The sequence below is a fragment of the Calidris pugnax genome, unplaced genomic scaffold, assembly GCF_001431845.1.
Source record: "Calidris pugnax isolate Ruff unplaced genomic scaffold, ASM143184v1 scaffold211, whole genome shotgun sequence".
NCBI classification, from domain to species: Eukaryota; Metazoa; Chordata; class Aves; order Charadriiformes; family Scolopacidae; genus Calidris; species Calidris pugnax.
Window position 1 is genome coordinate 5,984,370 of NW_015091083.1, and position 27,035 is coordinate 6,011,404.

General features: G+C 45.5%; 1 protein-coding gene across 4 annotated transcripts in view; it reads right to left on the reverse strand.

The window, feature by feature from the left end:
- BCL11B (B-cell CLL/lymphoma 11B (zinc finger protein)) overlaps positions 1-27,035 on the reverse strand; it is a 95,805-nt gene that overhangs the window by 53,726 nt on the left and 15,044 nt on the right. For 2 of the 4 annotated variants that reach the window (XM_014957674.1, XM_014957673.1), the window contains exon 3: positions 14-229. The exons of the other annotated variants lie outside the window; for them this stretch is intronic. In XM_014957674.1, the coding sequence (XP_014813160.1) occupies positions 14-229 (216 nt within the window). The remainder of the gene's footprint in view (positions 1-13; positions 230-27,035) is intronic. 4 annotated transcript variants of the gene reach the window in all.

Here is a 27,035-nt window from a genome sequence, read left to right on the forward strand (position 1 = left end):
ACGTTTCTATTACCTGACAACTGACAATGACATCCAAATGTGCCTGACGTCTCAGTCTGAATCTCAGTCTGAGTCCCGCCAACTGAGACTGCACGTGCACCACAGCAGGGCAGGCTAAGGCAGGGCGGGAGGGAGGCCAGTGCGCGGAGAGGTGACGTGATCACGGATGTGTGAGGGTGGGAGGAGGCAGCTATGGGAGCCCCCGGCAGGTTTGCAGGCCTGGACGGCCCTGGAGAAAAAACAATAGAAAAAACTGTCAGTCGGATCTAAGTTTGAAGGGACAGAGGAGGCATCATCAGGGCAAACAGGCGAGGTGGGGGCTGGCTGCCTAACGCACGACATGCTGGGTCTGAAGCCCTCTCCAGGCCCGGCTGAGGCTGGTGGGCTCACGTCGGGGAAGGGGAGAGCAAGAAGAGACCTGGGGGACCCGTGAACCTGGGCAGGGGTCTGTGGGGGGGGCACAGAGAGGGGCAAAGTAGGGGGGACGGCTGGCCCTGGCATGGAGCAGCACCGGAGGCGGCGGACGTCGCCACCGGCGCTTGCTGTGAGGGATGGAATCAAAAGGGGGATTATTGTTTTACGGCTGTGTTAATGCACTGAGCCGACACGAAACTGGGCAGGCTTTCTGCCGAGCCGGCGCTGAAGCGGGCTCCACACACCAGCCCGGACAAAGCGCGGTGACTTAGAGCTCAAATGGCTTCAGTGAGGTGCCAGGAGCCGGGCTCCCAGAAGGAAGCGCTGGCGGCCGCTGAGCCGCCTTCCCGCTTGAGCTGCGGCCAGTTGTGCATTTTGCATGCCCCGATTACACAGGCTGCTTCCCTATCGAGCCTGAGAAGAAGGGAGCAACCTTTTTTCCTGGTAGCTAAAAGATGATATTGTAACCTCCGACCGTATTATTCATTTTTAACCCCTCTAGGATTCACCTGCCGTTTAAAAGCTGTATTTAAGAGTTTTCTCCTGCTCCACTGGAAACACTCGCTCCTCCTGGCACTAGTCCAGACTGAGCTCCATGGTTTTGAAAAACTAAGATACAGGTCTTCAATATCAATATACACCTGCACAAATACAGATATACACAAACACACACACACACACAGAACCTGGTAGGAGCTGCACTTTTGGCTGGCACAAATTAGCAGAGTTTAAAGGGAAGTTGAGCGAACGGCACCACTTTACATCCACCGAGAATCCCACCCCCTTCATTTAAAACTATGCCTGCCACTTAATTGTTAAATAAAGGGTAGCTACTAATCAAGGGCAGTTTCTAAATGAAGATATGTGGTGGAGTGGTGGCCATTAAAAAGCTGGCATTTGCCAACAGTTACCGCACAGTGGTAGATCAGAAACCACAGTTTCCCCCTGTATTGAGATCAGGAAATATGTGTGTTAATTGTGGGGTATCTTCTGTCAAATGCTTTTTTTTTTTTAATGCTAGCAATTCTGTCTGTGCATATGTGAGTGCCTTGTAGATACATGCAAACACCCTGGCAGCAAGCAGAAATACAACCCTAGAAAGGCAGTATTTTCTAAGGGAGCTTATACTGTGGCAGCAAGGAGAAGTATTTATCCACGCTCCTTCCAACCCTAAAAAAACAACATTTTCTGAGGGAGCCTCTCCACCTCAAGAGTCCCAATTCGGAAACTAGGCCTGCATGTTGATCTGACAGCTACACATGTGAGGCAAACGGGGATACTTCATCCTTGGCACAGCATCCAGCGCTCCAGTCTGCAAGGACTGCATTTGATTTTGTCGTTTATCTTAAATGGCTAAGAGACCACCAGTGCAAAACATTTGTGTGAAGCTTTTGCCAAAACCACAAGTGAAGAGTCTAAATTCCCTGTGTAAATACTTGAGCTTCAAGCATCAAGGATAAAATTTGTGCTCTTTTGTGAGGACTGGTTTTAAATAGAAGCCATCTCTGTGGCTCGTGGGACGAGGAAGGATTTTTTATTTTGGGGGCTCAGTTGCTTGGCTTTTGGAACTGTTTGATCTCCCTGGAAGTACTACACAAGCAGGTAATGAAAACTACCATCCAGATCATACTGACATTGCATTTCAGACAGGACTGTGCCCTAGGTATGTGGAAACTGATGTCAGAATTGATTTCTGTGTGTGTCTACTGCCACTGTAACATACATGAATAATGTTTTTTTCATGGGACAAGCAAAAAGTAATAAAAATTTCCTCCAATAATTTAAGAATTGTATCTTATATTCCTAATATTATAAAAATAACTAGGCTAGCATAGGCTATGTTGAGCCACCTGGGCAGTCATCCTTGCTGGGAAAGTTGTGAGCTTGAAATCAGGATTCAGAGTAGGGCCACAGGTTACATCTGGAAGCCTGTGGCCACGACTATAGGCACAGGTCCTGCAGTCGCTTGGCCCTCTGCACACCATGGTGACGTACTACAGGTCTTCAGGGAGCTTATCACACAGAGAAACTGTATGATACCCACCAAGTGCACCATCAACCACAACTGCATGGGGGTTTTAATGGGAGGTGCACAGGTCCAACACTACCCTGAGAGCAACAGGAGAGCAACGCTTCTGTGTCCTGGTGGGTCCCATCTTTCCACTGGCAATGAATTTGATAAAATCTGCACAGCCCTGAACCATCTGAGAAGATGCTAAGAGCTCACCAAGTAGGTACACAGAGGTCCTCCCTGCTCCTGTCCAATATGCCTCCTCTAGTGTGGAAAGGGAATTAAGGTTTCAGATAGGAGGTTTCTAACCATCTGAGCAAAGGGATCCTGCAAGAGCCTTCCAACAAAGGTATTGTGGTCAAGCCAGCAATCCGCTTTAACAAGGTGCCTAACAAATTTATGGGAAGGACTATATAAACCAGCTGCCAGTGAAGGGATGGAACTGAACATATCATTCAGAAGATCCTTTTCTGTCCTTTGATGTATGGTGTATGATGTTGGTAAGCAGGAAGAAGAAGAACGGACAAAGAGAGACTCTGGCAGATCCTCAGGGAGTCCCACCACCACTCCCAAGTCCAGTGCTAAGAGACAAAGATCATAGGGCTGCCAGACCAGGAGGCTGCATCTGCCCCTACAAGCAAAGTCAAAACAGATGATTCCTCCTCCTCTTTGCTGCCACTTTAGGGTTTGCTTTTTTGTCGCAAACCAGGACAGTCCTATAGAATCAGATCGAGTGGCAAATGATGAAGAGGGAAATCGTATCCACTGGCCTCAGGGAAAGGCATGGAGAAAAGGAGTGCTGCACCATTAGGTATGTGATATCTCTTCATAGCTATGGAAAGAATAAGAGCATTGCTCAGAAACCCTCAGGTTGTGTCTGCTAGGAACATGCCCACGTTTTATATTTCCAGCTCTTCTTCTGTGGGATTTCTTCCCCATAAAGGCTCTATTTGAAGTTGAAAATTAAGACAGGGGCTCTATCATTCCTCAACTTAAGTGCTACAGGTGACGGACAAACACAAAACGAACCAACAGATTAAAAGATAAACGGATATAGGTAGATAGACAGATGGTATCCTAAGGTGGTGCTGAGAGTTTTCTGCTCAACCTACACAGCACCGGGCGAGGGAGGGGAGCCAGTGTCTGGAATTCTACAGCCGACCAACCACATCATGTTGCACACAGGTTTCAAAAAGAAAACACTCCTGCAAGCCCCTGACTGTCACAAGGAGCACAGCCACAACTGGCACTGAAGGAAAGCAGACCACAAGAACTATACTGCAATCTTAGAGGCAAAAATACGATCTGACTTGGGGTGAGTGGACACACACATGCAGCTCTGTGTCTCTCGGACATCGCTGACACAACGTGTGAGGTTCAATTTTCCTCTTGGGCCAGCACTGGGGAATCATTCACCTGCACTGCAGATCTCAATTACATATTCTGCATTCATTCTGCATGGATGTGAAGGGGAGTTTTGCACGTAGCATGAGTGTGAAACATGAACAGGGACTGTCACCATGTAAGTAAAAGCTCTGCATTGCTGATGGTAAAGGACTATATGCAGGCTCAGCATATAGTCAGTGCCTGTACATGGCAGTAGCTCACAGGTTATGTTGACTCCCAGGCACCACTAAGAGTAATTTTTTTGCTCTCTGCTATTTTTAAACTTGCAAAGAAGAAAATAAGGTAAATTGGACATGACCCCAGAAGATGGAAAGGAGCATAAGAGCCTAGATGAACATGACAAAAGCCACAATCAAGGCATAAATTGCATCCTTTTGTTGTCCCTCTCCCTGAGCCTAGGCATGACTGGCCATATGATATGGTATATGTAAAACACCACACTCCTCTGGCACATCTGCAGAAAAGTCCCTGAGCAAAGCACAAAGCTGGAGCTGCAAGCAGCATTCGCAATGTCCCACCTCAGCCTGGTTCAGAGCAGGGGACCTGATCTTAATTTAAGAGATCTTACTTTACGTCTCATGTCACCTGTAAAAGCAGCTACACGTAGCTGTGTAGCTGGTGGTACCCTGGGGTGTTGTGTGCTTGCCTGGGTGGGTGCTGGGGCGCGTGTCTGTGCACAGGCAGACCGGCAGGTACACAGGCAGACATCTAAGCCACTTAACAGGGCACAAACCGAGTTCTTCCGAGTGTCTCTCTGTGCCTGTCTGGTGATGGAAAATCAATCAATAGCTGGTTAGAGACTAAAGCTCGGTTCCATTATTAAAAAACTCTCTTTCAATAAAAAGAAAAACATCTGTTCAAACAGCGTATGGCTACAAATTCAGAGTGCAGGCTGCAGCCTCCTCCCTGCCCTGTGCCCGTCATGTTCAGGGAGAGCATTGCAGATGTTTTTAGATGGGTTTTACATTTAACATTGCAGCAGCCTTGAATAGACACATCCAAAAGTGAAAGACAGATCTATTCACTAATCTTTCCAGCAGATTTTTTTTCCAAGCTTTTCCTAAAAGAAGTTCTCTCATCTGTATTACACGACACAGACTTTTCCTACCTGACATTATTATCTTCCTACCATGTCTTTTTACACAGACACCAAAAGCATGGATGAAGCAAATGTGCGCAAGCACAAATACGTACACACACAGAGGCACAAACATTTCCAACAGCAGCGAGCAGAGCAATGCATGCACACCCTGCAAGCGACAGCCACACACGGCATCCCCCAGGAAAGGCAGGAGGACTCGGTGGTACAGGCAGACAGGGTATTATCCACCCTCACACCCGGCGTCCGGCGCTCAGCCAGACACACCTGCACACCAGCCTTTACCTCTTCCCCCAGCACACACACAGCAGTGTTGGAGCAGTTCCCCTGCACCGACTCACGATGCTAAGATTAAAACTTTGCTCAAGCTGGAAATGGAAAGACTGCACCGGGGAAAGAAGAAGGAGGGCAGGGCAAGGATTTTTTTGTTACATTTTGCTCAGGGATTTTTTTATTTTTTTTTTTTGGCAGGCAAGGATTCCCTTTGAATTGATACATTTCTTTCTCCCAAGAATTTCAAATGATAATGCATAAATGAGTCATAGATCAAGAACAGCGACATGGTGAGCAAGAAGGAGAAAGAGTGTGAGTGAGGGGCACTGGCACAGAAATTTGACAGTACCCCAACTCCCCCCCTTCCTCCCCCCATGCCAAGACATTAATTCTCACAAGTCGGAGAAAATTACTATGCATGAATGCAAAAAGCATGATCAGGAGTAATTAACATGGCTTCATATGCAAATTTTATTAATGCAGAAGTACAAAGTCATTATGCAAATGAAACTTACGTCAACTCTCTTGACAAATATTCATCTCTAAAGCTCAAGTTTCTCCCTTCTAATTTTTTTTTTTTAATTTTTTGGTGTAACCCCCCCCCCCCAAAAAAAAAAAAAAGTGACGAGGACTGTTTGACAAGTTTGCAAAGTTGTTTTTCAACTGGAGAAATTTATTCTTGCATTGTTGATATATTTTTTTTTGTTGTTGTTGGCAGGTACACGACAGCTCATGGAGGAGAGCGGGAGGATGGGGGACGCGGGCTACCAGCAGCAGGCAGCCAATCAAAACGCCAGCGGCTGTAATGAGCGCGATTGATGACTGTTTGGCTTTACTGCAGGGTAATGAACTAGAATCCAGTCTGAGGAGGAAAAAAATATGAATATTCATGAAGCTGTGCTCCTGCCTTTGATGATTAAAGAAATTTTTAATATTCAAATAAGCGCTTGCCAAGTGATTAACAAAGAACAAGCACGCAGGAATATGGAAATGGAGCTGTGGAAGATTTGGGAGTCACAGTCTGTGCAGAAAAGACAGCACAAAATTTCATAAACAAGATAGGCAGATAACCCAATTCAAATCTGAGCAAATAAAGGGGGGAAAAATCCCCTTCTTTTTCATCACTTTGGATATTGTATCAGACACTTTGTTTTAGAGTGCAAAGGAGAATAAAAGCAACTGATGCAATAAGACGGGGGGGGGGGGAGAAATCCAAATCCTGAGAATCCCAACCCAGCAATTACAAAGTAAGAATCCTGGGTGAGAAACCGATAGGAAAATGATGGCTAAAAGTCCACTGTCTGCTGTGGGCTATTGCTTTTCAAAAGCAGGAGCCTGCCTGATGCTGAGAGCCTAGCGGCTACCGAGAACCGCCAACTTGTTGTATACCACAGGCAGGAGTCAAAAGTATCCTGAAATACCTGAGACCACTCACCACCACTAAACCCCTTTCCTTGGCTAGACAGTGCACTGCGGGTCCTGACCGCTGTCTGGGAGGGGAGTGAGGGAGGGCAGCAGAAAGAAGAAATATTATTGCCAGGGGGGGAAAAAAAAAGGTAAAATCAAAAAAGTGCCAAAGGAGGGTGGAAATAGGTCTCAGCTGCCCACCCGGGTAATCAGTTGGTAAGAAATGTGTTTTCCGTGTCTGAGCCAGAAAGGTCCTCCGCTCCCCCCCAGGTTTCTGAACAGAGATACAAAATTCAGCCACATTACAAAATGTCTGATAAGTTCAGGCTCTCACAGTTTAATAGCTTCACTAAGGATTCACACTGAAGCACATAATAACAATATTAGCTGCTAAAATGACTTTGCAGTTAAAATACATCTAATTAGCAGCCAGTGACATCCTTTTTTTTTTTTTCTTTTTTGGAAAACCAGTTAACTTCAGGGCTACCTTATACCAGGATGCAATCTGGTTGTGCTCTTTCTGTTACTCAAAAAACAGAGTAAGGATGTCTTCAAACTCTTAGGGCATTGGAAAACCGACTCACCTTCTTTGTTATTAGATCCTGGAGTTTCACAGGCCTGTTTGGCTTTCTGCAAATCTTTAAAACCTCTGGTTAATTATTTCCTATTTAAAAATCTAAAGAAAGCATAGTCTAGGTACCATTTAATAATTAGCTGGTGTCTTCAGAATGTAACATTTCAACTCTACTTTAAGAAAAAAAATAATAGTAATAATAATAACAGCATGAGGACAATGCTACAAAATGCACAAAACTGCCATGACTGGAACCTTCAGAGCTGCCGTGAAAACACATCATGGAGCTAATGGGATTTTTCCCCCCATATCTGCTCCATTTTTGGAGATACAAAAATACCCACTATCGACGTACAACAGGAAAGAAAAGGGGGGAAGGGGGAGAAAAAAGGAAGGAGGAAAAAAATAGAGAAACACCTAAACGTAAGTAAAGATAAGGTTAAACACCATGCAGGGGTATTGCTGGGAGTCTTTCCTCTGAATAATGCCGAGACCTTTTGAAGATGCCTGTTGTCTCTAGGTGTGCGTAGGCGGGTGAAGTGTGATATTACACAACACACAGGCGGCAGCGGCCGTGCACAACCGCGCCGATCACAGCGCTCGACTGTGAAACTCAGCTCTCCATTTCCTGGGCTGGTCATAGCTCGTGTCAGACCCTTGAACACCATAAATGTTATCCTTTGTCTATGAGATTCCTTGGCTTTATTTTAATCAATGCATTTTCTTTTTTAATGACAGAGAAGCAACTACCATCTCATATAGTTGGTTGCTTTGGAGCCCTTCTTAAATGGCAGTTGAGTTCTACCATATAAATGTGAATGCTTAATATTTATGCCACATTTTCTTCCTTTCTTTAAAAGCACCCCATTTACATATTTCTGGAGAATAATGATACTTCAGCAGGGCAGGTGAACACACATTTCAGCATATGGAGTCAATGGGAAAAAGTATTAAGAGTCAATATTGTAAAAATCAGCCCCTAAATTTAAGTGGCTTGAATTGAGCGTGCAGCTGTGGTTGCCTGTCAGTAGTTAGATGCTGTAATAATAATAATAATAACAACAACAACAATAATAACAATAATAATAATAATACGCCTTTCATTTCTCTATTGCCTTCCACGCAAAGATCTGGAAGCACTTTACAAAGATAAATAAACTGAACTTGGAACACCCCGTGTGGTTAATAAATATCCTAATTTATCTAAATATCCTGTTTTGAGAATGCAACTCTTCTCACTGCATAAAAATCCACATTTTAGGTCGTCCACATATTTGTGCATGGTATTCTGGAGGCTCAGACATGAAGGGCAGGCTGTGGAGATTTTTACTTACCTAAAGTAAAGAGACCATGTGGATTCCCAGACGTAGCCCACGCTATGCCTGCAAGATTGTTTATGCAGTGCCAAGACCCAAATTTTAGGAAATGGGGGGGTGGGCTGTTGCTGGACCAGCTCTGGGGCGAGGGTGGGACAGGTGCCACACGGCAGCATCCCTATGAGCCAGGATCCTGTGGGGGCTCCTGCTCCCCTTCCCACCTGATGCTCATCCAAACCTGCTCCCTTGTCTGTGCTTTGAATATGAAGCTAAGCAACAAAACCGAAAATATCTCGGCTCACTCCAAATAACCACACGAGAAAAAAGACTCTTGCCCACCCCAAGGCTGCATTCATCACTTCCTCCCGCCATGCCTTCTGCCCACCCCACCAACGCAAGGAGGACCATAACCCTCTGCTCTGAGAGCAACCAGGAGCAAAAGCAGCGGAAACAAGGGCAGGATTGGGCCTAAAAGAGCACGTCAACAAATGTGATATAACATAGGAAACAAGGGCGTTTTCTCATCTCAGGAGGTCTTGCAGGCAGGGCTCTGGGCTGGGAAGGGTGTAGTGCCCTCCTGGAGCTCAGTGTTCCCCTTCCCACCCTTTGCCTGCCTGGTCTGTTCAGCCCCAAAACGCTTCCAAGCAGAGCCTGGTTCTCCCTCCAAGGCTGCAGAGCGTCTAACACAATGGTGCCCTGATCTGAGCTGCCATGTCCAGAAGCTACCGCAATAAACTAACAAATAACAATAATCACCCTGATTTGTGGAGTTTGTTTCCCAAAAAAACATAAAGGGTTGACAATAAACAGTTCATCAATTTTCCCAAGTTTGTTCCCCAACTCTTGTAATTAAGTCCTGGGAAGTTTCAACGGCTGTAAAAATCCTTATGGGGATTAAAATTTTTAGTCATGATTATACCGTGAATATTTCCATATACCAGCAAATATTCCTGATGCAACTGAAACATACAACCACCCCAACAGACAATTGCAACGATTTAACAGGCCCTGGAATTAATAAAGGAACTCAGTGGATGAAACGAGCTGTTTCCAAAGGGCAAAATAATACATCCAGGCAGCTAGAGAAAGAAATACCACTATAAATAATCTGAGGGCTTGACCACAAGAGCATGGTCAAGAGGCTAAAACCGAGGAAGTGAAGTGGCCAGGGAAAAGCCCCAGATAGGAAGGAGTCAGTAAAAGCTTCTCCTCTGCCTTGGCCTCTTGGGAGCGAGCCCTGCTTCCACCTGCACACACCTATCCTCGGGCAGAATACGGCCTCTGGAAAAAACAACAGCAGGATTTGCTGCTCAGCTAAGTATCTCTTCATTGCTCCGAAGTTTGCCTTCTACTAGTATTTTTGAATTTTATCCCTAGCCCACGCTAAAAAAAAAAAAAAAATAAATCACTGTTGGAATGAGGCAGGAGGAGGCTTTAGCAGCTCTTCAGCTGTTTGGTAGCAAAAACAATTCCTGGAAGGGGAGGGAACCTGGGGAAAGAGAGGCAGATGAAGTCACTCTGCCCCTCCGTGCCTCAGTCTCCCCATCTGTGAAAATCAGCTAATGACATCCACCTGATTTCGTTAAATGTCCTGGAAACTAAGAAGAGTCTGTAACAGCAATATATTAAGCAGCAGCGCTGTTAACTCTTTCAGTGCTGGAAATGCAAAGGAGGACCATCAGGTGATGCTGATGTCCCTGCAAAGCACAGATGGACAAACTTAATACACAGGCACAATTAGCTTTGGGAGAGAATCACAGCTCCTGTTTTTTTGGCTCACCCCTTGCCAAAAAAGCAGTGTAAGTGGAGGCACTTCGTAAGTGCTGAATTTCAATGTGAAAAATAGGCTACCTGCCTAGTGTGAATACATGCATTACACTTCAAGTAAGATAACAGGGTTTGGGGGGAAGGGGGGGTCCCACTAATGTGCACGTTCATAATTTGCAAATTTCTCCTGGTGCACAGAGCATGTTCACACTCAGCAGAGCATTTCACTAACACCAAGCAAACTTAAACAAGCAAAGCAAGGAGAGTGATTGGGGTGGACAGGGAAGGAACCAACAGAGATTTTTAAAATGAGGATTCCCTTTGTGTTTTGGATCTCTCAGGGGAAAACCAATCCAGCTGCGCGTGTACAATCGGGCCCAAGTCTGATAACTGAATCTGTCAAATTAAATGAGTGGAGCAATCAACTGGAGATGGTAAAAAAATCCACCAAACAAGGGGAACCCTGAGAATCTAAAGCTTCAGTCCTCAATTTACTGGACACCAGCACAACTGAGTAAATAATGCTCTCTGAATGGAAAAGAGGCTAGAAAATTAACTACCTTTTAAATAATGAAAGAAAGCAGACAAATAAACCAGCAACTAGGAATCTAATTCAGAATATAATGTAAGTTAAAAAGGGAAATAATAAACCGATGTTTCATTTGCACAAGGAAGCATGTTGCGAACCTGTGCCCCATCCTGCTGCTAAATAGCACAATGAAAAGTTTCACCCAAAGACTTGGATCCGAGCAGATTTTGGCCAGTCACAACCACTAATTAAAAAGGATAAGTGAACCCTCCACCAGGAGAGGTAAAACGTAACTACGGCATAAAAGCAACCCCTTACTCCTTTCAGTGTGACACACAACTGCAAGCAAACCAACTCCAAGAAACCAAGAATAATTCTACATCCATTACATCTTTTGTGAGGTATATTTTTCTAGACCAGATCCCCCCATAACTCATTCACCCACTTATTTGTATGGAATAGCATCTTTCTCCATAAGACAAAAGTGTAAAGCACTAAAAGGCTTTTTATTATCAAATCTGTTTAAAATGGAAGCTGAAGTTGATTACCCAGGTAAGTATATTCAAAAAACAAAACAAAACACAACAAAAAAGCACACAACCAAGAAAAAAAAATAAAGAAAAAAAAATTACAAAACAGAGATACTGTACAAACTGAGGTTAAGCAAAAGAATTCCTTCAAACATCCATGGTCAGGATAAGGAAGTGATATTAAATTTATACCTATTACCCCAGTAAAATAAAGGCTAGTAGGTTTTTGTTTTGTTTCTGATGAAAATGTCAATACACTCAAACGGCAGTTTATTGCTGTATATCACAGCCTAACCAAATCTTTCTATAACCTCTTGCATTACAAGCAAAATCTCTAAAATGTCACCAAGTAAAAAATTGAACTAGCCTGTAATTAGTTTCAACAAAGTAGTCCTTTTAACCCTAATTTTCTAGATGTAAATGGCATTTCTGAAGTAAGCGTTATGAACCTTCCTTAAGGACAAGCGGAATCAAATTGTAAAATCATAAGCAGCGATCTAGTAGCTCTTCCTCTAAGCAAGCTTTTTATTTCCCTGTAATAAATTCAAATCCAGTCTTCAGTCTCTTAATAGGTGATCAGAGAAAATATGCATGCACACCTAAACCGCTACAACAAACCTTATTTTTTAAATAACACTTCAATCACTAATATAATAAAGACTGTTATAACACGTTAGCGCTGGTATCATTATTCCTTATGATTCAATATTCTAATGACTGGCTGTAAGAGAGGTTTATGTTCTGCCGAGGTTTATACCACTATTTAATGTAATTAAGCAAACTGGCAGCCAAAGCCTCAGTGGAAATATCATTTCTATCGCAGAGTATTCCCACCAGAAATTCAGAGGAATCATAACATACAAACTTTGATTCTGTTTATTTTTTCCCCTGTTCTGAAACTGATCTGGCATTTCTTGGACTTAGTAAAGGGGAAGAAGGAATTAATTTGGCTTCTGTAGACATGTTATTATTGACAATACTAATAGTCTATGACAAACGGGCCATCCCCACTCCTCTCTTTCAGCAGGCATTGCAGCCTGCAACATCGCTTTGCAAAACCCCAGAGCTGGACCTTCGTCGTGCCGGGAGCCCTGTGAGTGTACCAGCAACGGGGTTTTAAGTAAGCCATTAAAATGCTAATATTCAGCACGGGCCAGATCCCTGTTACCACTGAAAGCAGAACTAAAGCGCCTCTGGAGACAGGATAAGGCCCTTCCAATGTGATCAAAGAGTAAATACATGCAAAGCTCTGATGGGAAAAAGGATCTTTTTTCTAATTTTAAAACCAAACAGGGAGAGTCCACTAGGCTCATAATCCATGTTACAGTCACATCTGGGATCACTGACATCTGGGATAACAGCAGCAAAGAGGATGGTCCGGGCTAAAAAGTTGCCACTTGAGGTCAAAGAGGGGCACTTAATACCCAAGATTGCATCAAAATGGCATTAGTTACCTTTTGGGCTACGCTTCCCTCCACACAATGTAGCTCTGCTGACGACGGAAGATGTGCCACATATATATATAAAAATATATACATGCAGATATAGCTTTGCACAGCTTTTTCACATTTGCATTCATCAGCAGCCCTCAGTCAAGCAAGAGGTTCATGGGGCCACTCAGGAGTGCAGGGTATGGAGCAGAATTCAGCCCCAAAACCTGAGTTCACCCACTTGCCAGCAGAGCTTGCGAGCCGACTTGGTTAAAATAAAAGCTTAGTTATGTCTCCCTCCCAGCTGTAAAGCTCTAAATAGAGGGGAAAAAAAACCAACAGCTGAAACAAAACCCACACCCATTTGTGGGGGGAATGGGACATGGAATGATAACGAGAAAGAGAAAATGTCTGGTTCCTATTATTGCTATCTCCAGCACTTTCACCTCCACAAATAGCTTAAAGGAGGGCTTCTGGAACAGAAGTTAAACTTTCCTTAATCTGGGCTTTTAAACTGCCAGGATCTGGTTACGTTTTCTCCTTCTCCAGATTTTAATACTTTAATTTTATATACTAATATGGGGGTGGGGGGAGGAAGGGGGAGAATCTCAGTGTCACCGTAAGAAAGAAGTCACCAGGTTTTGCGATCCAGCAGCTTCCTTGGCAGAGGGAACTGCTGGTTGGCATAATCCACTCGTTTGACAAAACTACTATTTCTGGGCACAGGCTCAAAAACAGGTAGGAAGCAAATGCTGAGAAATAAGGAAGTAAAAACAGCCAACAGATTTTTCACTACCAAGAACGCCAAGAGTAAACATGATTTATTTAGCTGTGTTTAACATGTCTCTTCTGCACTAGACTGCAGAAATCTGCTTGCATTTAGAGCAGGAGGAGGAGGAGGCAGGGGGGAGGGGATGAAAAGGGAATCCATTACGGCGCTCCGCTGGTACTTTCTGAATTGTTCAGTCACACAGTTTTATTGAGTACAAGTATTTTCTAGCCCAAAATATATTCATGTGTCAGAAGAAAGCAGCACTAATCTGCTGTTAATTAACAAGCTGCCGCTAACAAAAGATGAAGGACCCAATTCATACAAACAATATTTACGTGGGTGTCGCATGATTTTGTCACAGATCTTTTCTTTTCTCCCCCCCCAACTCCCCACCTTCCCCCCTGCCTCCTCCTCTTCCTCAGCACCCACTTATAGGGATGCGGCACGGAGAAGTCCCCAGTTCCTCTTGGGACCAGCACCCACAGGGGAGGTGAGGGCACCCAGCCTGGTCCCAACCCAGCCAAACTCGGACAGGATCTCGCTTGAGGCACGCGGCTCCGGGGCTCCCATCTCCCCACGCGGGGAAGGGTTTCTATCATACGCTCTAAAGTGAAATTTCCTTAGATCCGTATTCAATTACGAGGCAGAAGCCATCTTCTGGCACTGTGCCCACGGTGGCAATGCTGCCGAGGCTCCGGGAAGTGGCACGAAGCCTCTCATCCTCCATCCTTCTTCACCGGCATCGCACGGGCTGCGAGAGGGGTCGGGCGAAATCGCCTCCCTCCCCACTGCCCTCCCTGTGATTTCACATTTGTTTAATCTGACCCTTTCACCGAGGAGTTTGGGGGGGAGAAGGGAGGGAGGAAACTTGCTAACAGCAGGGAGAACCGGAGGGATTTGGGCTTGTTCAAAAATATCAATGCAGGCACAAAAGGGTAGGGCTGCGAGCTGTGAACCAGAGGGCAGGCTCTCCCGGCCATAGCCCCACTGCCGTCACCCGCTCCCTGCTGTCATTTTGGATGGTAGCACTGGTGTCCTCATCCAGAGGGGTGTTGAGCACGGCAGGATGCCCTGAGCCCCCGCCGGACAGAGCCAGGCACTTTGGAAAATCAAGTCATTCACATCTTTTCTGCCTCATCTGAGAAATGAGAGTGCCTATCTGCATATCTCCTGTGGGCGGTTTAAAGCTGGTGCTGGCAAAGAGATGGGAGGGTTAAAACCGACACAAAACAAGCACTAAAAATTCCTGGACTTGCTCCACTCCCGGGAACAAAGGTGGGATTGCAGGGTTGGAGAAAGGGCTGATGGTCTCCTGCGCTTTACCCATCAAACCACACAGACCTGTCCTAGAGAAGGGTTACGGGTGCGGAGTTTAGGCTCTGCTCAGCACGGCCGTCACACAGCCAGGGCTGGGAGAGGTGTAGGGACAGGAGGGTGGGAAACAGAAGTATTCAAGCGTGATTTTCGAAGTGCCAAGGTTCTCCTGTGATGGCACACCGGGGTGGTATTTCTGCTAGCACTGTGCTCTGCACATCCCAGATAGCGTCTCGCCCCGAAGGCCACGGTTTCCTCGGTAAGAAACAAATTCCACTGGAGCATACACACATCTGCCCTTCCAGGTTTTTTCTCTGTACCTTTACCCTGTTCCCTAAAACATGGGGTTTTCACTGCAAAAGTCACAGCCACCCCCTCAGCACACGCCCTGGGCTCCCTCGCCGCAGCTCTCCCCCCAGCAGGACCTGCCCCCAACAGGGACCTGCCCTGAATGTAAACGAGCCCCAAATTCCCTACATCTTCCCCACTTTGTGCATGTCCAGAGTCACCTTTGCCATTTCTAGACCAGCATTTTAACAAAGTCTTGGCCTGGGCTTTTTCAAAGATCTGTTTTTCTTAATTATTATATTTTTTTTTGTTAACAGCGATATTTGAAACACTGACATTTACCATTTGAAAAGCAAAGCGAACACATTTAAACAAGCGTCTTAAAAGAGCTAATGAAAGAGAAACAGATCCATCTGTATTGCATTCTCCACCCACTATCGCTCAAAAAAATAAACCTTTCCAGACAGCGGGGAAGTCTCCCAACAGCGAAGACAATAGGAATTCCCAAGCTTCCCACCGAGGGAGTGAGGACAAGGGGGGCATCACCCCACCTAGGTAATGCCTGCTGCAAGCTGCTGGTCACCCGGCACAAACACTAGCCCGAGCAGCCCCAAGGCTCCAGCACGAACACAGACCTCATCAATCCAGCCCATCAGTCCTTCCCAAACAAGCAGGTGCCTTTGCTAGGGGTCTCTGACAGACACCGCTGCATCCATAACCTCCCCCTGCTTAAATATTGCTAATGAATGCTAATTGTCAGATAGGGAGCGCTGAGGACTGAGGGTGTTTTTCTTCACCTGCAGAGCAGACATGGTAGGGATGAGGCAAATCCAGGACAACACACTGTCAAAAGCCCCCTGACCTGAAGGATGAGTGCTTATGGTGGTCAGAGAAGATGTCCTTGGCTCCTGTGTACTAGCGCTGCTAACAGAAAATTACCTTGTGCATCCTTTCCAAGAAACAGCTCCAATCGGGTACCCTCGATCAACCTCCAAACCAAAAATAAAGTGCATCATTTTAAATGATGAACTTTGCACTAAGAAGATCGCACCCTTCTGTGGAGTCTGAGGGGGCTGGAGAGGGGCTCAGGGGTTTTTTAGGGAGGGTTGGGGGTTACTGTTTTAACTTCTTTCTGCAAGAAGGCCCTGTACCATAAGCATTAATCAAACACTATATTCTGCCTTTTAGTCTTGAACAATTATGAGTACAGTTTTGTGATCTTTAGCCATATTTACTGATACTCAAAGGCAGATTCTATCTTGTTAGATTGTTATAAATGGGACCCCAGGGAATCAGCACACAGGCGGAGGCAGATGTGAGAGAGAGCCTTCTCAGAGCTCGGGTGTGCTTCAGTTTTCTACTGCTGAAATTATGAATGTTTTGGAGGAAAAGAAAAAACCAACCTTAGAATCCTCTGCCAGATCATTACAAAGAGCTGTCCATAGGCTAAAAAAAAAAAAGTTCCATTTTGCTGAACTTAAGATTTTTTAAGGTTAACTGTTAAATTTCAAAGTGTGGTTTACATGTGCTGGCCACTTGTATGCACAAAAGTTTCAGAGACAGACACAGGAAAGGTCTCTGGTAATAAACCATTAAAGAAAGAAACCCACAAATTCTATCTTACTCCCTCTTAGTTAAATATATTGTTTCTGCTCCAGACCTGCTTCATAATACCATAAAATAGAGGTATGTTTCCGACACTAGATTTGAGAAGCTGTCACGTTAAAGGTAAACTTTTAATCTGCTATAGACAAACAGCACACATTTTTATTTCCTGAGTAACAGCTCTGGAGAAATGTTTAAACAAGAATTTAAGAGCTTTGTGGTAAAGCCACATATAGGGGTCTCAGACAGCTACTGGGTTTGAGCTGCTTTTCTTTGTTCTTGTCCTTTTTTTAATTCTTTAAATAACCTACTCAAAAGTAGACTTCTAGGAGCAAAGTAATCAAGATGCACGGTAAAGTGAACCTCTAGGCTTGTTTTTATTTCTACTTAAAAAAAATGTTTAAACAGAAACGCAGGCCTGAATTTCTAGCTATTCATCCCCATCTTTTTATTTTCTTGGGACTCGCAATCGAATACTTTTAAGAAGTTAATTGTGTCACAATTAGTAACACATTAGTCCTCCGATATTTTTAATAGCAACCCAGGTTTTTCCCCAAGGCACTTAAAAATGGCAGGCTCTGCTATACTCTTCTTTTTTTAAAACTCCCATGCACTTTCTTCTTTAAAAACCTCCCACATGCATTTCACTTGGTCTGAAAATACCAGCACAGATCTTAATCCTGCCAACGCTTACAGACATGCTTAACTTTCTGCACATCAGTAATCCCGCTGACTGCGAGAGGACCCTTGGCATACCTACAGCTCGGCACAGGCTAAGGATGAAATCCTGCCTTCGCCAAAGCCAATGGCAAAACCCCCATTGACGTCAATAAGCTTATGATTTCACATCCAGTTTGTTACAGGATTGGGACCATCCTCATTTCAAGGTACTTTCCCAAACTTGTTGGTTTTGGGGGTTTTTTTCAGTTCTTTTTTCTTCCTGCTCTTTCTCCCCCTCACCTCCCACACTCACTCTTATGGGGCCCCATATTGAGACCACTTGAAAACTTCTGCCTTTCAAACCCCTCCGCGAGGGAAACCCCCTCGCTGAGACGGGAAACATCCTTTGCAGGTAAAGCTGAAAGAAACTATTTTGCCCCGCTGCGTGCGTTTGAGTAAACTAATTAAAACCTGGGAACTTGGGTTCCAAACGATGCCAAGAAGCAATTGTTAATACGAGCTGAAGTTAAATGGGAAGCTCCAGATTTAAAATTAGTTGTAGGGAAAATTAAAAAAAAGGGGGAAAATAAAGCGGAGGGAAGGGATTTTTTTGTAATTTTATTGTAAAACCAACGTGATGCAGCTTGGACCGCACGGGGTTAAAATGAATTTGGGGGCTTGCTGAATGAAGGGGGGAAAGGGCTGCTGAAAATCAGGGGAGGGGGAAGCAGCAGCAGCCGGCTCGGAAGCGCTGCAGCGCTGTGAAGAGCAGGCAGAAGTGAGCAAACCAGCTGAACCGCTTGCAGAATTAATCAGTAACAAAGAGGCTGGAGCTGTTGGCGGGCTTCAGCCCTTGAACCTGGACTCTGCTCTATAAATTTCAACTTGGAATGGCTCTCTACTTGTTGAAAGACAGGTTGGCTTCGAGCCAAGCCATAGGGGGAAAAAAAAAAAAAAAGCCAAAAAAAAATTCCTTCTTGCTCAGGAAACTTCCCTTCAGTTTCTAACTCTTTTTATGAGCTAGTAATAGGGCACTCTAGAAAAACGGGAAACGAAAAGCCGGCATTGAAAGGAAAAAATGAGCCGGGAGTTGGTTTAATAAAGAAAATAAAACAAGTAGGTGCTAAATTCAAAACTGGATTTTGCCTGCACGCAAGTACATCAGCTATAATAGAAGACTTCAGAGTGCCTCGCCAATAATTCAAAGGAGACTTTTACAGTTACATTAGCTGGCTGCAGCTTTGACTCTGAAAATAATAAATGTGTTAAAAGAAGAAGAGGGCTGTTTAATCCCTGTCTGCAGTCTTGTCTTGTTCTCTCCTCCCCCACCACTCCACCTTGTTTAAATGACCATTTCGAAAGCAGCGTGGTATAAAAAACACGTAGAACCGTCATTTATTCAGCAGTATCTCTTTCCTTTCTTATTTTTCCCCTCTTCAAACAGGGGTGTGCGGGAGAACCGACGTTCTCCTCATCCTCTGCTCATTGCCAAGGCAGTTTCAGCCACAAATACCTTGCCACCGCGGTGCTTTCTCAGCGTGAGCAGACAAGGAGTGGGCTGGGACGGAGTGAGGGGCTGGAGTGCAGAGTAGGGGGAGCTGTCAAAGTGGGAAGAAAGAAGGCAAACATCTATTCAGGGGCCAGAGGCGCCGAGCAAGGTCAGCTGCAGAGACACAGCCCCTTGCAGCAGCTCTGCAATTATGTCCGAAGTCTGCACAGCACCGAGAGTCCCACAACCTGCACGCAAGAGCTGGACCCGAGGATCTAGGGCAGCTGGAAGAAGGTGTATAATGATTTTAATTGCTCTTCTGAGATGCTAAAGGGTAGATGAGATGCTCTTTAGCTAGAGCCGGGGGGGGGCTGATGGTCTATACCGCTTGCAAGAATGCGTGTAGATAAAATACCCTAATGAGAGAGTGGAGAGAGAAATATGGTAAGTGCCAGCCGTGATCAAAAGGTGAAATAAAATATCGAAATAAAATGCAGCCTAATCAGAGCATGGAGGACAGGGATACACAATCTCTTCACCAAAAGTGGCTAGTAAGGTAAATTAGATTAATCACTCCCACCTCTCTTCCTCCCCAAACTCCCTTGCTTTTAATGAAGGGGCTTACTCCTCTAAGGCTGAACGCTGTCCAAGGCTGCTGGACATTTAAAGCTATATACATAACACGCCTGTGACAGACACACATCCTGTACTTCCACTTTCTAAGAAAACTGGGATCTGCTACTTGGTAGGTCTTTTCCCATCTGCAGCTTTTATGACCCTGCCAGGGGACGAGCGAGCAGTGTCCCCCTTTTCTTGCTCAAGAAATATGCTACTAAATGCCAGAAGAAAGAGTGAGTTTAAGAGCTGTTGGGTTTAACAGTGGTTTGCGCTGATCACGCTCAAATCTTTCTGCAAAGGCATACATGCAAAGAGGAAAAAACAACAACCGCTAAGTAACCACTTCACATCTGCCATTAAGATTATTAAACTCCTTACAAGCGGTATCTACCCCACCTTCCCCACTACACACAAACATACACACACCCCCAAGCTCTCCAACGTGGCAACTAGGAGCCAAGACGGCTCTCCTCTCCCGGCTGCAGCAACCACATTCATTCCTGTTAAGGGGTTAACGATTCGTTTCCACTACTTCTCTCGAGAAAACCTACAATGAAAACATTGGCTCACGAAAGCGTTCTCACTGCCAGAATGCCACAGCGCGAGTGAAAAGTCCGTTTTGTTTTCATTACATCTCTGGGATTTCCGGCTTAACTCCTGAGCTTAGACACCAAATCCCTAGATACCCCACCCACCCACTTTTTCTTCCTCCCTTTTTTTTTTTTTTTTTAAACATTTTTTCTTAAACACATTGCAGTTGAACCCTATCTAGCCAAAGCAGTATCTTACTGTGGATGCTAAGCATAGAATTAAGGGGCAAACATGGGGCTAGAGGTTTTCTCTGTCACAGCCTTCCCTTTTTTTTTTTTTTTTTATAACATTTCTACTGCACGGCCCACCAATTACCATTTGGAGGGTGGGAGGGAACGGGGAGAAGGAACCGTGCTGAAAAGGATGCTCTCCTCAGAGCGAGCACATGCGTCTCCCAAACCTAGAGATACCCAGTTTCTCTGAGCTTCCAGGGTTGTCGGCTGAGAAACACGGTTTTATTGCTGTACCTGCCCTCTCTCCTCTATTTCTCACCCTCTGGGTTCCCATCTTCCTACTCAGCCACTGAAGGCAGCACTAAAACTCAGCCCCAAATCTATGCCCTTTGAAGTTATGTGACATGACATAGAAATCCAAGCCTTTCTTGTACAAAAAGTATGATTACTTCACAGGGTTTTTTTTTTCTCCAGTTATGATAGAAAAATGTTCCAATCTCCAAAAAACCCTAGAAAGGTTCAACCTTTATGTCACAGCCGATTTGGTCACTGTGTGTCTAGGCAGCGCAGTTCAAACACAGGCTGAGAAAGAAAAACAATATATGGAAAAGACATGAAGGGAGGCAGCCTCATGCTATAGCAGCACTTCTGTCCTGCTGAAGCAAAGGAACCATTTCCGTGCCTCTATGTATTTATTCGCCATCGGAGAGGAACAGCAGCTTTTTCTATCTATACAGGCGCTTTTCTGTTTTATAGTATTTCCACGTAACCATCTTTCCTTAGGCTACATCCCAGTGCAAAATTCCCCTGCAAACCACACAAACTCCTTTCCTGCAATCAATACTCCAGCAGTCTATAGGATGGTTGGGCACTAGTTTTACTTTGCTCCTAACAGTTTCCCGCAAAGTTGTAAAGAAAAATAAGTAATGACTGGCTGACCAGTGCCTTTTTATCATTTACCATTAGTGTTGTCTAAAAAATCTACCAGTCTTTCCATGCTAATAATAGTCAGAGATATATACATGGTTTCTGGTCTCCCACACATGGCCCAAGTAATTTCACAAGAGCACAAATAAAGGCAAAAACCACTTTGTTGGCTGACGTTTTGACTGGGCTCTACCTCTGAGTAAGTCCAGAGTCGTTCCACTGAAATAAAAGAAAGTAACAGCAGTGCCAAGCTGGTGCAAATGAGCAAGTTTTGCTCTTAAAAGAGTGACTCCCGATAGGCATCCACCCCGGAGGGAGACGACTCTGGCCACGTGTACTGAATGACCTTCTTAAATCCCCTCTCATCAGCCTGCAAAATGGCAATTCTGTCGAAAAGGTTTCACCTAGCGTTGACACACGTAAAACCAAAGATGACTATAACTAAGAGAGATTAGAGCAAAAGAAAAATAACAGCAGCGAGCTCCTGTTTAGCCGTCCGGCACCCTGTTCGTTTGGGGGCAGGTCCCCTCCCGGTCGATGTGGCATGGCACCTCCGGTTTGAGGGGTGACACCAGGTGGGAGCAGGGTGAGCAGGACCCCTCACCGCTCCTGCAGCCCCGGCCTGGTGGGTGGGGGTCCAGCTAATGGCACACAGGGCGCGTAAAACGGCTTTGGAAAAACAGGGTGGTGAGAGGAACAAAACAAAAAGCTAAAACCAGCAGGGAGAACCGAGGGCATAATATTCCTCGGTGAGTTTTTTAGCCTGTTTAAAACTCAGTGACAGACTTGACTCTCGGGAATGCCGGGAAAGCTGGCTGGACCCCGGGTAGGACACAGCTAGGGGCAAGCTGAGATGGCGGTGGGGAGAGGGCAGCCCCCGGGCCGGGGCTGAAGGCAGGAGTGCTGGACCTGGGCCACATGGGTGTGGTGGAGTTCAAGCAAGGGGAAGAAAGGGTTTTGTAATCGACAGGTTTCTCACCTTTAACTCTTGCTGGGATTAGCAGGGTGCTCACCGTGGCCTTGGCAGCTCCCACCAGCCATGGCCCTGCTGTGCTCATGGCCAGCTGGGGGGACAGGCCGGGGATGGGGGGCCACCAAGCTGCCACAGGACGCCCTTCACATCAGCCTAAGGGTCCCCAAAAAGCGGGGATCACATCCCCTCCACCTGACCTCACCAACACCCTTAAAACTTTTAAAGTGTGATCTTTCGGCAGCCCCTCCTCGTGCTTGAAGCTGCAGCGAGCCAGGGGAGGGCAGCTGCCACCGCAGGCTCCTGCCATAGCTGGGGGTGGCCTGTCCCCGGAGGAGAGCCAGGCTCCCCCGGCACGAGCAGGGCTCTGGGTGAGATCACCCGGCTTGTTTGTCTCCCCAGGACCCAAGTCAGGCCCTCAGCCGAGGTCCCCCGGGGGCAGGAGGTTTTGCTTGTTAACACCGCTCTCAGGGGAGCTGGGCTGACACCTTCCCTGTGTGTATGACCACCCCCCCCTCCATGCTGCTCAGCCACACCAATTAGCAAAACACATTGCTAAATACCTGGTGAAGCAGCAGAGGAGGAGGAGGAGGCGGCCAGGTAACTCCTCTGCATTCAGGGAAAGCCTGGCAGACGCCGAGGGAAGAAACAAGCCTGGAAAAGCCTCATGAAAACTATTTCAGCTGCAACCTGTGTTTCTCAGGCCGTGTTACCACACACTTCTGGAAGCCTCCTGGTCCTCACGTAGCATTTTTCCTAGGCCAGCTTTGACAAGTCACTCCCGCATGACCCACCGCCCTGGGGAGATGCTGGCAGCAGGACCTGGTGCCATGGATGGCCAACATACCCCATGCCAGCTCAGCATTCCTCAGAACACCTCCTCCCAACCTGCCTGACATTGCCACCACTCAGGACATCTCTTCCCAACCTGCCCAGTATCACCGCCACCAGCCTCAGGTTATTTCAGCTTGTGTTTTCCTCCCCTCACGTGTGAAGGCATCACGATGGCTGCCTGAGTCCTACAGTTAATATGGGTGCGCGGGTCCATAATGGTACATTGTAAGTGAATGTCTCAGGGTAGACAGCAATAATAATTAGCTGTCATGATTTGAAAAAAGGATAATCCATGCCATTGAGTTAACAATCACTCACACAACACACATGGATTTAACTAATCTTAATTTGGAGAAAAATAACAATTCTAAATATATCAAATAGCCTATTTCATGGCAACCTGCGGCGGTGTTTATCTCTGGCTTCCAGCACATGCGAGTTATTTAGTTTCTCTCACTGGCAGTTTTACCATTCAAAAGCCTGAAATGAACATTCATGGAGCAGAGGTTGCAGTTAAATCCTGCCTCTGACAGGGAGCCTTTTTTCACCATGCACATCTAGTTCAAGTCCATAATGTATGGAGCCCAGCACTGGTGACTGGGATGGGATAAACGAGGAATTCCAATCAACTCCCTCCCCTTTCCTAGCACCATCTTTGCAGAAATTAGCTACCCTGTCTTAACGAACCTCTGCTGCTGGTGTGGTTATCTGGCCACGAGGGTATGCTGCCTGGAGTGTGCAGACAAGCCAGTGAAGCTGGAGAAGGTCTAGTCCACGTGGTGCCTTCCCCACCAAGGCTCCCTCCTCTCTGCCACGGTTCTCTGAAACCATTCAGCGTTAAGAACAAGCTGACCAGTGCTTTTTCTTTACTCTGGATTATTTCAGAGAGCCCTGCTAACAAACAGCCTGGTGGCCTGTGAGCCCAGCAGGGCCTGTGAGGAGATACCATCAGTCAAAGGACAGCAGGAGCCACCTTCCCAGGGCCTTCTTCAGTCAGGACAGGTCACCTGGTTACGCCCAAGATCTGATAAATATGAAAGATAAAGAGGCATAAAAATACAACGGTGGCCTAATTGTTTCCAAAATACCTGCCAGCGGTGAAGCAAAAGAAGCAGTGACTGATAACTCCTAGGCAACTCATTGGCCTGGCTGTGTTTTGCTATACGACAATCTGCTACATCAGTTTGATGCTATCACACCCTCTGTACCAGAACTGATTTTCAAACAGGTCAGCCAATTTGAAAAAAAAAAAAACCACTTTACAGGACAGACCGCTCCTAAGCAAGTCAAGTCCTCCCAGTGCCAGCTAACACACTACCAAACACCTTACAGACAGTGGTAGCTAAATGAAAGCACCTTGAAAAGCATGGATTTGCAAGTTGCGAGTCAGGAAAAGATGACAGACTTCATTATCAGAAGGTCTTTAAAAGCTGCTTGCGGAGATAAAGTTGCCTTTGTCTTTACTGATCTCTAGAAATGTCAGTTGGAGATTTGCGCTACGTGCATGCAAATTCTTGCAGACTCCTGAGCTCAGCCTGCATCCCTCAAAGCAACACAAGGTCTGTTCTGTGGTCAAGAGACGTTCAGTGACCAGAGCAGGCAGAGTTCTCAAGAAAGAAAGGCAAAAATAAAGGAAAAAAAGGCAAAAAGAAAGTGAGGAGGGAAGATCTCGGGAATCCGGAGCACCCTGCGGCAGGGTGAACGCTCAGCGCGGTGCTACATCCCAACATCCTCACGCCCAGAGGGAAGAGAGGTGCGACGGCAGAGCCAAGCTCAGTGCTTGACATACCCTCCCTACACTCAGCCACGGGAAGCTCTGAGGTTTGGCAGCTTGGGCACACCTGAAAAAGGCCGCACAAATCATTTCGACCAAATAAGAAGGTCTACAAAAATAACACAAGATCAAGGAGAGGAGCTGAAACCTATTTGAGGGCAGCAGCAGTGGCAGCATATTTCAGGGAGCCGGAGTGGCGACTGGGTGATTTCTGGTTTCCCTCTTCAAATATAAAGACTCAATTATCTTTGAACAGCTTGCTTTACACATGAATTGACACATTTATTTTACAATAAATAACTGAAAGTTATCTATGTTTCCTTTACTGTTAATCTACACAAAGAAATAATAAACAGAGCTTGTCTACAAAAATGCAACTACTGCAGTCCTCAGAATTCAATTAAGCTAAAATAATTAATGCTTCCACCATATTAAATTACTTTATACATTTGAGCCACTGAAGTTTTTTCATTCTTTAATCTTTTTCGCCTTTTTATTTAATAAAAAAAAAAAGTTAGTTTCAAAGCTGGGGGGGCTGGCTAGGAGGGGGAAAAAGAGCATGATTTGCTGTTAAAATGTAATGGTCTCCTTTAGCTGACACAGCATGTAGAGTGTTTTGTGCCTTTGATTAAAATAACATTTTAAATGCTTTGAACAAACATATCTCCCCATACTTCTAAGGGATTATTTTACATATTTCTTGGTGGAATAAAGAAATTCATTCTTCCTGTCGCAGTACAGAAAGGCTAAGAATATCTTTCGTCACATATAAAGTAAAAATACTGTAGGCTGTTGCATTATTACCAAAAAAATAAAAAAATAAAGGGAGGGGGTGGCGGGGTGGGAGAAAGCTGCCTTAGAGATTAAGTTTCCCTTTTATGAAATCGTATTTAGTCTCTTTTTTTAACAAATCTAACAACAATGCTCTACAGCCGCTCACTGGGAAATACCTTTAATGTTAAATGCAGATTCTGATTTTCTTGGCTAATGCAGAAAGCCTTTCTATTGAAATATAAATAAGGGGTTTGGTATATCCCACTAAAGCCTTTCCAGTGAATGACTTCTGTGGGTTTTTCATGGCTACCCTCCATGGCTGTAATGTGAGGCTTTTATCCTACTATTGAAAACTATCCGCTGCTATTAAAAAAAATATGGAAGGACACTGCACCTTTTTATCTCGGAGCTGGGCTCCTAATTGAGAAAGCATTATTACTGCACTATTTAGTGGATGTCCCTATCTCTGTGCACTGCTGAGAAAATGCCAATCAAACGATAAACCCTTTTATTTTTCTCAATTCAAAATCTTTCCTACATACTTTCATTTGATATTCAGTTTAGTCTGGAAGAGATTAGGTGCTCCAGATTGGCTTTTAAATATTTTTTTTATGCCTTTTCCACACGTGAACACCCCCTTGGCCCCCTCCCCCAGCAGATTTTCTCCATGGCAAAAGTGCTGTGTTGATGCTGATGCCCAGAAGCTGGGATGGGATGGCACCCTCTGAGCTGGGTACAGCCATTGAGGTATTTCACTACGGACTGAATTTGGGCAGAGATTAGTAAGAGATGAGATCTGGACTGCAACTATAGCATAGGTCTCCTGGACCAACCTCACTAAGCACTGGCCACCCTCTGCAAGGGGCTGAGCGCCATCAGCTCACACAGAGATCAACAGTTCTTGAGACTGCTCAGCGCCATTCAGGAGGCCATCAGCAGCTGGGGGAGAAGGTCCTGAATACTTCTCTTCTGCTCCCACCAAATGGGAAGGAAGTCTAGCCTTCAAAGCTGCTACACCATGAGGTAGTCATCTCTGCCAAGAAACACGCTCGCAACTGCAAAAGGATGGGGAAAGCAGAAAAAGGATGAGGGAAGGATGGAGTCAGGTCTTACAATAGGGTTGCTTACAACACTACAGCACAGGCTGCCACTGCTAATGCCCCCAAAGCCCCAAAGATTCCTAGAAGACAACAAGGTAGTCAATGGGTGGTATGCGCCCTCTCCTAAGAGGCAGATAATCTGGAGATTTGAAGACTGCAGCAGTTCAAAGCCCACGTCCTCATCTTTATGGTGGCCAAGCTCTTCTGAGATGCTGGGAACTGACTCGGAGACCTCCAGTGCTAAAAGAGGGAATCTCCTAAGCTTCAACTGTAAAAAGAGGAGCCTCTCACAAGTCTGCTGGGGATCCCCTCAAGGGAACATCTCTACTACAGGCAGGATCCTGGACTGTCAGATCTAATCCCATAGGACAATTCCTAGAGAAATTAGG